This window comes from Halichoerus grypus, chromosome 6, assembly GCF_964656455.1.
Source record: "Halichoerus grypus chromosome 6, mHalGry1.hap1.1, whole genome shotgun sequence".
Taxonomy (NCBI): domain Eukaryota; kingdom Metazoa; phylum Chordata; class Mammalia; order Carnivora; family Phocidae; genus Halichoerus; species Halichoerus grypus.
In genome coordinates, this window is record NC_135717.1 from 133664422 (window position 1) to 133677146 (window position 12725).

Below are 12725 nucleotides of genomic sequence, written 5' to 3' on the forward strand. Positions count from 1 at the left end.
TAGATCACAAAGAGTTTTTAGGCGCCAACATAAAGACACGCAGAACTTTCCAACTTCCTCAAATGAAAAATCCTGAAATACAACATTTATGTGTTCTTAACAGAATATCCTCTTTTTTGTCCTACTAACTTCTTTGATTGCTTTAAGTATTTCCCTTGCTTTAGATTTAAGGTTGATGGAACATAAATAATTTGGCCAAGCAAGAGAAAAAATAGACCCCATATTATAACTACATATAGAGTTCATAAAAAGAGTAGTTTCCCTTAGGATAAGCTCACTACATCAAAAACTAATGATGTATTGTATGGTGACTAACATAACATAATAAAATAAAATTAAAAAAAAATAATATTAACCAGGCAGTTGCAATGAAAAGAATACTATGTTTGTCACAGTCAACATTTATTTCTCCTCAGAGTTAGCTGCCTTAAACCACTGAGTGTGTTGGGAATGTAAGTCAATACATAAAATGGTAAATCTATTATACAATGGAATTTTTAGCAGTTGTTAAAAATGATGCTTTATAAAGACAGTTAATGGAACCAAAAGATGTCCAAAATATAAACTAAGTAAAAAAAAAACAAAAAAAAACTGCAGGGGTGCCTGGGTGGCTGGTCGATTAGGCATCTGCCTTAGTTAGGCTCAGGTCATGATCCCAGAGTCCTGGGATCGAGTTCCGCATCAGGCTTCCTGCTCAGCAGGGAGTCTGCTTCTCCCTCTCCCTCTGCCCCCTGCTCAAGATCTCTCTCTGTCTCACGCTCTCTCTCTCTCAAATAAATAAAATCTTAAAAAAAAAAAAACTGCAAGCTTTATGTATGCAGATTCCATATATCTGTAAAATAGTCCATACCTAATATATGAGACTATACAGATATATATATATCAATATGACATTATTATCTAACAGTTAAGGATTATTTTTATTCCTATTTTTCCTTCTCTTTATTTCTAAATATTCTGAAACTCTATGAAAGTACATTACTTTGGGAGTCAAAACAAAAATATTACTAAGTATCCAATATCCAATTAGTATGATAATCAATTAAACCAGTTTTCTTAAGACTCCAGTCATCCTAATGTTGACTCTAAATGATCCAAAACAGGCAGATGCACTAAGTGGTCCAGTGTCAAAACTTCACACAGATATTGCCTCAGCTTGACCTGTAGCATCTACAGAATGTGTTCCAGCATCCTTCTTGCTGCTTTAGTAGTGAGAAATGGAGAAAAGCAACAGATGGTGACAATTATGCCAAGCTCAAGAACGAAATTTCTACTTTAAGACAATTTGCACGGGTACAATAATATCTGGAGACTTTAAGCACAAAGCTTTCCAAAATGCAAACATTTGGGATAAAAAGAAAGGTGATTATATAAGAAGATCTGATAGTTTAACATGAAGCTAATTTAGGTTACGAAAAGAGCAAAAATTTAGCCAAATTTCTGAAGTAGATTACAGAATTTCTTTTTCTAGACTTTCTTAAAAATAAAATCTAATTTGACACTACAATTCCTTTCTGATTATAATCTCTAGACTGGCCATGATGGATCTTATACCTTTTATTCTCTGGCTTCAACATTAACTTGTAGGTATCAATGAGTATACTTTGAGAGGATAAAAATTAACATTGTCATTAGCTTAAATAAAATGTAATCCATAAAGTTAAATCGTCTATTGAGAAAGTGTACAATACTTTCCCAAAGCAAATGGCTTATGGTAAAATTTAAAATGTTTGAGTTTTGAAGTCAGACAAATTGGGATTTGTATTCTGCCGGTAGCACTTACTATTAACTGTAGAACCTGGAGAAAGTTACTGGTACAGGGCCTTAATTTCTTTATCTGTGCACTGGAAACTAATCATGAGGGTTTTCTGATGCTTGAAGGTTCTTCATAGACATAGTTTCTTCCATCATTATATGATGAAATTTCTGTAAATTTACCTTTGGTTTCAGCATACAGTTACTTTTCCTGAGGTTCATAGGTAAGAGTACATAACAAGCAATGGCATAATACAAAGATGCCCCAATTTTGCTTTGAAGATCGTGGTACCCAAACTCTAAGATAATCCCCAATGATCCGGGCCTCCTGGTATTCATGCCCCCTGTAGTCCCCTCCCCATGAGTATGGGCTAGACCCAGCGGCTCATTCCTAATGAATAGAAAAAGTGAGAAAGATGTTGTGTGATTTGGAGACTAGGTCATCATGGTAGTGTGGTGTCTCTCTCTCTTCGCATGCTCTGGAGGAAGCCATATTGTGAGCAGCCCTGTGGAGATGTCCACGTGTTGAGGAACTGAAGTCTCCTGCCAACAGCCATGTGAGAGAGCTTGCAAGTGGAGCCTTCAGCTCAGTCAAGTACGCAGAGGTAGCCCCCGCTGACAGCTTGGCTGCAGTCACCCCTGAGGCAGAAGAACTACGCAGCTAATCTGCTCCCAGATTCCTGACCTTCAGAAACTCTGTGAAATCAGAACTATTTCTCGTTTGAAACTGTTACATGTTGAGGTAATATGTTATGCAATAATAAACAACTAATACGCAGATCAAATCCAAAATGACAAAATGGGTAGGGTCTATGGACAAAATACCATTTTCAAGGAAGACAGAAAAGAAGTTTCTAAACCATGACTACATTTACTTGAAAATCAAGAAAAAGAGTTACACATTTTATTATTTAACAAATGTACCACCATAGTACGTTTTTCTCTCAGGCTTTTATATTTATTCCCTCTAGGAACTTGGGACAAGTGTCCCAAGGCTATTGGAAGACATCTGAGTCACATTCTTCATTACAGTAGGCTTGTGTCTTACATCCATTTAGCATTTTGGACTCAGTATTTAGTATTTGACCCCAATACCCTTCACATAAAATAATTCATAATTTTCCGAAAGCCTGCATTTGAATCACACTTTCTGTGAGTTGCCCACCATGAGCCAGTCACTTAGCTCAGGAATGAGCCCATGCACTTGCCTCCACTATAGCTCAACATGCATTCTTGCCCCGCCCCCCATATAAGCAGCATCAAAAACCGTACACGGGCAACAGTGGTTTTCACAAATTTGAGACATTCTTGAGACATAGTATCGCACATCTAACAGATTACACTAAATCCTAACTGGCAAATAGTCTGGGTGTTGGGACATTGCCCAGGCACCTGAATTTTCTCCTCTGTCAGAGAAAATTTGCTGCCTAATAGGGCCACTGTCAGAAAGTTTAGCGTACAACCTTAGTCACCCATTCCTGAGTACAAGAATCACATTATTGAGGCCAAGTTGTAAGTCCTCATATCCTCATTATTTCTTGAAGGGGCTATTGTGTCTTAATAAAAATTGAAGTCCAGATACTCTGCTTTAGCAGACATTTAACTGGCATCTGACATCTATTCTATCTTTGCTTGTTAATAGCATCTCAATTTTTATTCAAGTAACCTCCCCTTTCATAAACAGCTTGTGGGCTTTTAGGGATGCTCTAGGGGTGGGGCATGTAGTTTAGGTTTGAGATAATTAGCCTAATATTATCACTGGGCTGAAAGTTGTTCAGGGATGAAGTGAGTAATTAACTTAAATTGGACTCGTCATAGAGATGCCCAGGATATTACTGACGGTTGTGAAAGGGCAATTTTTTTCCACTAACTATGAACCTGCAAGGATAAAACTCCAGGCGTTTCAGGAAACCACGCTGAGATGAAGAAAAGAGAATCAGTCTGAGAATGAAGTCACCCCAGGGAAAGCAGAGCTGGGAGACTGATCCTGGTCAGTTATTTGTCTTTGTCAAACCATACCTAAAGCTATACATACTACAGAAATGTTTGTTACCTGAACCACGAATTTTCTCTGGTTTGGACTGGATTCTTGTCACTTGCCACAAAATATTCCTAACTAATAAACCTTCCCTGATATGGTAGAATTCCAATGGTAGGTACATAGGTTAAATCACCTTTTGGGACATTCCCTACACAAATACAAAATTATGATTAAAACAATATGTCTTTTGAGGCACCTGGGTGGCTCGGTTGGTTGAGTGTCCAACTCTTGGTTTCAGCTCAGGTCATGATCTCAGGGTCATCGGGTTCAGGTCATGATCTCAGGGTCACCGGGCTCTGCGCTCAGCGTGGTGTCTGAGGGAGATTCTCTCCCTCTCCCCCTCCCCCTGTGCCTGCTCTTCCCCCTGCTTGCTCTCTCTCTCTAAAATAAATAAAATCTTTCCCAAAAAAACAAATAATAATATGTCTTTTGAAAAAGTACCCAACCATTACTTACCCACATAACACACGAAATGCTACAAAACACATGAAATGCCACATAACACATGAAATGCTACAAAATTTATTTATTGTGTCAAAGCAATGAGAAAGCTGGACCTTCTAAGTCCTTCAGATCACATCTAGAAATTATCTCTTTCCCTGTAAGATGAAACTCAAAAACTGGTCAACAGCAGAACCAAGCTGAAGTGAGGCATAACGCAGAGCTCAGGATGTAACCGAAACCCAGCTATCCAAAGCATTTGGTTTTAATCGTCTTCTAAATCACTGCTTGATAAAAATATTTTCAAAGAAAGTTTGTGTCAAAAAATCAGAGAATGTCTGTGTGCTGGTCTGGGTGAATGGTGAGCAAGACAAGATTTAGGACTCTAGAAAACTCACAGAGACCATCTGAGGCTCCTGGAAACTCTCCATCATCTTCTTATGTGCTTAGAGAAGTCTTCCCCTGTCCTAAGAACTGCCACTGTATCCTCTCTTTTCTCCCCCTTCCTTCCTCCCTACCTTCATCCCTTCCCATTTTCTCCCCTCCACTTTCCTTTCTCATCCTCCTCTTCCTCCTATCCCTTCTCCTTTTTCTTCCTTTTATTTTCCTTCCTATGAAGATCATCCTATGAAGTAAGCCATAATCCCCCCACCTTTTAGATTTCAAAGCCTTCCTAGTCCCAGTTTTCTCAGATTTTTCCCAGGCTAGAACATTCTTCACTCGGCAACGTAGGCTGAACTTGCTGAACTGGAAAATCCTGCAGCTGCTTCCATGCTACCATTTTCATTCATACCTCTAGATTCTCTCCTTCCCAATGTCATGGTCTTGTGGCCTGATGTATAACTACGGAATTTCTAGCACACATTTGTTTAAAGCCATTTTTTGACTCCTACTACAGCACTGACCTTGAGGACATTCATATTGCCTCTATATTGCATTTGTACAGAAATCCTAATAACAGCTTCTTAATTGAGCTTCTGAAATGTAATTAGCATTCTTTGGGATAAACATTCTAATTACACTGTTCTCTCCTTGGAATAAATGAACTACAGATTTCCCTGATCATAAAAGAAAGGACGAAAAGGAAAAAAATTCATTTGTGGATAAATGCTCTAATGAAATGCTTTGTGGAGCCAACTGGGAATCAGGAAAGGAGTGACACATACATCTCTCATGTCCCTGTTAAATTTCTCATTCTATAATTCACTGTCTTAATGATGTCAGAAACAAGAGGGAGAGAAAAAAATATAGGAAGAGGAAAAAAAGTCATCTCTCCCTCTCAATGGAATCCTTAAAAGTTGCATGCATATATATATATATATGAATTTGGCACTGGTGTTTTTACTCTGGCTGAAAAAAAAAAAATCCTGGTAATTTCTCTAATTCAGGAAACTAATACTAATAAACACTACTCATTTTGGTATCAATTAAGCCATAAAATAATTCTTTGGTACCCCTGCAATATTCCTCAAGTAATACTCTGTGTGTGTGTGTGTGTGTGTATATACACACATAAAACACATGTACACCTTAGCTACACAATCATCAATTACTCTATCAAAGTCATTTAGCCACCAGAGTTATCTCCCTTTCATCATCTATACTTCATTTCTAAACCTCTTTTCTGGACAGAATGAACCTTCAAACCAGCTGATACTTGACTGAATGGTGACTGTCTACTTTTTGAGTCAGTAGAACATTACTGATTTATTAAAAAATAACCCTATTTTCCTGGTTTTCCTACTAAATCACACCTGCATAAGTAATGCCAATAGATTACAGGAAACATTAACACTAGTAACTGTTGCAAGCAGCATAGCCACAGCATGGTTAGAGACTAGATCAAGGAGGTTAGGGAAGCCTAATACAGCAAAATCACCTATTGCCTTCAAGTAATCATCACCTGTAAGAAAAAGCACAGCTTCTTCATGAGTTTCCAAACCACAAACAAGCTAAAAGTGAAATGACCTGCCAGAATTCCTCACTGATGCCTTTTATCCTCCATAATATGAAATTAACTAGACAGTACATGACATTATAAGACAGAACAAACCTCTTGAACAGTAATTCACAGTGACTTTAAGAGTTGACAACAATGGGAATATGATGGTCACCAGAGGAAATATCTCCCATGAGCCCTCGCATTAACACAGGCACATCCAGATACAGCCACATCATTATCATCATTTATCTTCACCAAATAGACAGAGTACATGGCTTTCACCTTCAGAACATCTGTTACTTATGTAAATGCACAAAATTTGTTCAAGTATTTCAGGAGCCAAGTGACCCACATATTTTGTAACAAGAGCTCATCTTGCGTTCTCAATTTATGATTTTTTTATTGAATTACTGACATTTCCTCTCAGACATTTCCCAAGCAAAGCCAGAGATTCCATTTCATTTGCTCTATTTCTGGATCCCCCAAATGACAACAGGATCATAATAAATACTCAGTGCATGCTAGTTGAAAGCATCAATGAATAGATTTTGATTGTCAATACCAAGTGTCCTATATGTAGTAGATAAAAAATAAAGGAAAGGAAAAAAAAAAAGTTTGTTAGATTTAATTACATTTGGCTCATAGAGAGATTGTCAAAATGCAAACATGGTTTAATTGAATGATCTTGGCCTTAAAAGTCAACATATTTGATTATATTTGGGGGCAGAAATGCAATAACAACCATTTAGCTACTGATTTGTAGTTTTAATGCGTATCCTCCTGTTGTGACTTTAAACTTAAGAGGCACTGTAGTCTAAACAGGGCGTCAACCTCAGCATGTATTTAAGCTGTGATATCTCCATAAATTGGGAAACTCTGGCCTGGGTTATATACCCTAAGAATACAAGCAGTGGAATCACTGCATCATCTTGATTAATAAAGGCTGATGCCTGCTCAGGGATATGAGGAATATTATCCATCAATTACTCCCAAACCATCTTATTTATTCCAGTGACAGAAAACTACCTCCCCCCCCCCCCACAACACCCCTTCCTTTCAGTGGTCTCTTCACTTGTTACAATTTGAGACAAGTACCCAGAGATCTTCAGGAAGTACTATTTTATTTATATAAACTGAGACTTAGCCTATCTGCTTAGAACAGATTATCACAGAAGACAGAGGCTCAGTGCAAAATATTATCTACTGTAACTGCAAGGCCTTCCTAAAGCCATTTTTTATTCAAATATTTATTAAGTACTATGCAGTGTTGGTGGTATAGTGGTGAGCATTGCTGCCTTCCAAATATTTATTAAGTACCCACATGTGCCAGGCACTGTGCTCTGCACAGAGCATACAGACAAGGTTTCTTATTTCATGGGCTTACATTCAAGAGGAAGCCAAAAGACAATAATCAAGTAACAAAAAAAAAAAAGACGTATAAAGGAATGAGAAGTGGTGGGGTAAAGAATCATTGAGATCTGATGATAACTATTCACCATTAGGTTTTGTTTTCAAGCAACAACCACAGAGGAAAGTATCAGCGTCAGCATAACGCAGTACTTACCACCACAATTACATTTGCTGCAGGGATTGGAAGGTTTTCCACTTCAAGATCTTGACCAGCCATGGCCAGCAGATTGAGAGATGGGTCGTATGCAGGTCTAGGAAATGCTGAATTAACAATTTGGTGCTGTTCGTTTATTTGCGTTTTAGAAGAGGAATGGTAGCTATGTTTATATATCTTTTGTGGAGTTATGTCCAGGCTCTTCTCAATGTCTTGCGAATGGTGATAAACGAATGCTGGCTTCCCACTCTTCTTCTGATGAATTGCCAAGAACTGATCATTATTTCCTGAAAAGCACCCTGAAATGAGGAGAAGGCAAAAACAAAAATCAAAGACCTTCACTGAGATGAGTAGAAATATCTGATAAAGAGAATTACCCGTCTTCAGGCAGCTTTAACACTTGTGAAGAATTTAGATGAGTTGGTCTCCACCTTTTCCCCTGCTTCATTTTCCCACAAATAGAACACATTTGGTGGTATGGAGGCATCTCAGAGACTTTGGGTAGACAGAAGTGGGTGTAGTTTGAAAATGTCCTATTTATCAGATATTCTTATATGTCTTTTAGTCCAGAATTTCCTCCTTTATCTACAATCCCAGGTCTAACACCCAGTTGAGCTTCTATTCCTGAATGTCCTATCTGTTCCTCAAATAACCATTTATGTCATAGTTAAGCTTTCCTCCCTTTAATCAATAGCCTTTTATACAATTCTTATTTTATACTTATTTTATCTTGCTTATAGTTAGCAATGTATAATTTTTTTAAATGCTTGTAGAATATTTTAAGCTGAGGACAGAAATCTGAGGAGACTCATTATGGTCGCAACTTCCAATTCTGTAACAACATCCATTCTCTCCTTCTTACTCACTAATATGGCTGTCCAGATAACAAAATACGTTCACCTTTATTTCTTCTGTTAGGTAAATATCCATGGACTTGAATAACTCTTTCTCCTATTTGTCATTGGCCACAGGAGGAAAGAGATAACATGTACACGTAAGCCAAAAGAATATCACTAGGTCAAGCATCAATTAGAAAAGCAAACTTAAGGGGCCTGGGTGGCTCAGTAGGTTAAGCAGCTGCCTTCAGCTTAGGTCATGATCCCCAAGTCCCGGGATTGAGCCTTGCATCAGGCTCCCTGCTCAGCGAGGAGTCTGCTTCTCCCTCTCTCTCTGCTCCTCCCCTGCTCATGTTCTCTCTCTCTCTCTCAAATAAATAAAAAATCTTAAAAAAAAAACAAAGAAAAGCAAACTTAAGATCTTCTACATAAGATGATCAGCAGAGTAAGCAGATCACAACATAGTAATGCCACCCACATAGTGCCTAGCAACCCTAGGCACCCCAGATTTTCCCTTGGTATGTTGATGGCAACAGTAAGCTGTACAAATACTGTCCTTAGAAAATTACTTACCTCTTTTTACAAGAATTCTGGGATGCCTAGAATTCTTACTGAATATTCATAGTAGAGGAACTGCTAGTTTTTACAGCTTTTGCCCTCCATCAAGCCTTTTGTGACCAGCATATATTTCTAGCCTCTTCAGCAATTCTTCCTGAAATATGCTTTAAACTTTTGCTTAGGGATATAAAGACAGGTGATTTTTTAGTCAGCTTCAGTGCTTTTTTTCCATGATGTAACAGACAGTTTGGGAATCATCTTTGGGTCCAGTGACTTTAGCCTTTCAAATCATTCAAATCACACTTATATTTCATGTGAATTCTGAAATAGTAATAGAAACTAATCATCATATCTTCAGTCCTGAGTTTGTTAATAGACTATAACTTTTTAAAAAGCATACCAAGCTATCATAATTTGCCAAAGATGATGACTTGACAGTGATGACCTTAAAATACCTATAAATTTTGTTTCTCTGATAAGAGTTCTTCAGATTTGGAAATGAAACTGTCATTAGGAACATGTATAATTTATGAAATTCAGAACAGGGCACTGCAATGTTATTATTCTTGCACTGTTTTATTAATGGAGAACGGTGCTAAAATGTTTTAGATGTATATTGACTTTCTGACCATGAGATGTTCCTTTAGAACTTTACTAAAAGGAATTAACTCACTAATACTACAGTGTCCTGGAAGAGTTTCTATATTTCTGAAAAGAGAGCTCTTTCTTCCTTCCCTTCTTAGAGAACTGAATCTAGGGGTGCCTGGGTGGCTCAGTCGGTTAAGCGCCTGCCTTCGGCTCTGCTCATGATCTCAGGGCCCTGGGAGGAGCCTCACATCACTGGGCTCCCTGCTCAGCAGGGAGTCTGCTTCTCCCTCTCCCTCTGCCCTTCACCCCTGCTCATGCGCTCTCTCCCTCTCTCTCACTCTGGCAAAGAGCAACAAAGAAGTGGTCAACTTGGAGTTAAGAAATAGAATGGATGTACTATTTTTATCTTAGTTGGCTTTTTTAATACTCCTCATTTAAAGATGGCCTGTTGTTTTGGGAAAGGCATACTATCTGCTTGAATGAATTTGGGTTTCTCACCTGAGGGACTTGGCCCTTCCCGAAAAAGAGGAATCTATAATGTTCAGTAGCGTGAAAACTATATCTGCCACAATAGTGCCATTGAAATGGGCATGTTAATAAAGATTAACATGCAAAAAAGACAGGGCCTTACAAGATTTAGGAAGTAAAAGATAAAATAGTGGGGAATGGGGAATTTCAATAAGAAAGAAAGAAGTGCTTACAGCTTAGATACGGCTTAGATCAGAGAAGGCAGATATATGAGGAGAGATGAATAAAGAACTGGGAAAGTTACATAATCATCTTCACTCTTTCTTTTTTTCTGCTATCAATCACAGCAAACCCTGTCAGAGCCACTTTATTTAAATAAGATAGGTTAGTGCAACCAACAAATGTCTCTTGTGCTAAAACTGGCCTAAAAGGAAAGGTGAAAAAAATCTAATTTTAAGTCCAATTGTAACACAATTAAAATTTCCCAGACTTACCCAGTTGTGTATGGGGAAAGACTTACTCATGCCCTGTCCTTAAATAACGGGAACCCAGTTGGCAGCATGATATTAGGAACCCCACCATAACCATTAGGCAGGAAAAAGTTTTTCAAAGTGTTGTGCTTAGATCAGAAACACCTGGGATATTAAGATGCAGAGTCCTACATCCCAGCCTAGAACTACCAAAGCAGAATCTCTGGAGATGTAGCCTAGGAATCTGGATTTATTACTGAATTCTTCTCACATTCAAACTCTGAAGCTGAGGACCACTGAGCTAGTATCTGGAATTAGTTTTGTCTTCTTTATCTTCAAATGCCACCTCTCTATTGCCTCCTTCACTTCAGCATTATGAATATACTCAAGTAAACAATTCAGTAATGTTAAGATTGAGATGACTATTAAATATCAAACTTCTGAATTAGACATTTAATAGCTAAGTGTACTGTAGTTCATGGTTGGAGAGAGAGAAAGATAGATTTGTGAATCATCCAATACAGATAAAATTTAAAGCCAAGTGACTGCATGTTGATGATGAAGAGAAGACTATGTACGACAGAGCACTGTAGAATTCAAGTATTTTGAACCAGGGAGCTGAATGAAGGAGCCAGCAAAGGCAAGTGAGAAGGATGGTAAGAGAATAGGAGAAAAACCAAGAAAGAGAAAAAAACTTAAGAAAGAAAACTTGTTTTAGAACCTGTATGTATTATAGGGTTTTAGACAGAGGCAACTGAAAAATCACTCTCATAGTGATGTCTCTAGAAACAAGTATATAAATGCAACTTCCATGTGTTGCCATGGAAGATAAGTCCCACTGAAGACACACTCATAGATTTTAAAAATTACAAAGCACACTGAGATTACTGTCATGAGAGACAGAAGATGGAGTGGGAAGATTCTCACCTAAGAAAGAATAAATAAAAGAGAAAAGTAAAGGAGGCTTTACAATAAGTTGATTTAAAACACCCAAAGAGATAAAAGAAGAAAATAACAAGAATTTAAGGAAAGGGAATGGGCCTCTTTCAATCCAGGTGGAAAGCATAGAAACAAAAAATATAATAATTGACAAAACTCAATGTATAGGTTATATAGTAGACTAGACCCCACTGAACAGAGATTCAGTAAATTGGAAAAGTTTAGGTAACAATACAGAAAGCAGCACAGAGAGATTAAGAAAGGAGATGTGAAAAAGAAGGTGAGAGATTATGGTAGACGGACTTTACAGATCACTCTGTGATCAACACCTACCAGCATTCACATCCTTGTATAACCCCCTCCCATTGAGAGTGAGCTGGATCTCACTCGCGACTTTTAACCAACAGATAATGGCAAAGGTGATGGGCTGTTACGTCCTTGATTAGGTAAAAAAGAGGTGACTTCTGTGTTGTTAGGAGACCCTCTCCCGCTGACTTTGATGAAGCAAGTTGCCTTGCTGGAGAAGTCCATGTCAAGGCGGAGGCTTCTAGCCAAAAGCCAGGAGAGAACTAAGGCCCTCAGGGTCACTGATTCCTGCCAACATTCATGTAAATGATCTTGGAAGCAAATCCCTCCTCAGATGAGCCTTCCTTTAAGAGCCCAGCCCAGGCCAACACTCTAATGGAAGGGTTATGAGAGACCTTGAAGCAGAAGTCCCAGTTAGCCATGCCCAGATTTCTGACTCATGGAAACTGAGAAACAGTAAATGTGTACTGTTTTAATCTATTACATTCTAGGGTCATTTGTTATACAACAACAGGAAACTAATACAGAGAGGCTGACACGTACTAAGTCATTGAATACCTTTACTCAAGAAGTGAAGCATTAGAGAAATCGAACATTTTACAAAATTTAAGGAGGGAAATGACAAGATAAAATGTCTATTTCTGAAAGATTCCCTAGCTAGACAAGAAAACAGATTGGAAGGAAGTGAGAGTAAGTGCAAAGGGACCAGGTAAAATATTTTAGATGACAGGAGAATGGCCCCAGACTAGGTGGCAGGAGAGGGATGGAGCCGAGGTGAATCTAGTCGACAGATGATCCTTCCTACTCCAGGAGATTC

General features: G+C 38.2%; 1 protein-coding gene across 2 annotated transcripts in view; it reads right to left on the reverse strand.

The window, feature by feature from the left end:
- Positions 1-12725, reverse strand: part of PTPRR (protein tyrosine phosphatase receptor type R) — a 241183-nt gene that overhangs the window by 209273 nt on the left and 19185 nt on the right. For both annotated transcript variants that reach the window (XM_036119313.2, XM_036119314.2), the window contains exon 2: positions 7744-8042. In XM_036119313.2, the coding sequence (XP_035975206.1) occupies positions 7744-8042 (299 nt within the window). The remainder of the gene's footprint in view (positions 1-7743; positions 8043-12725) is intronic.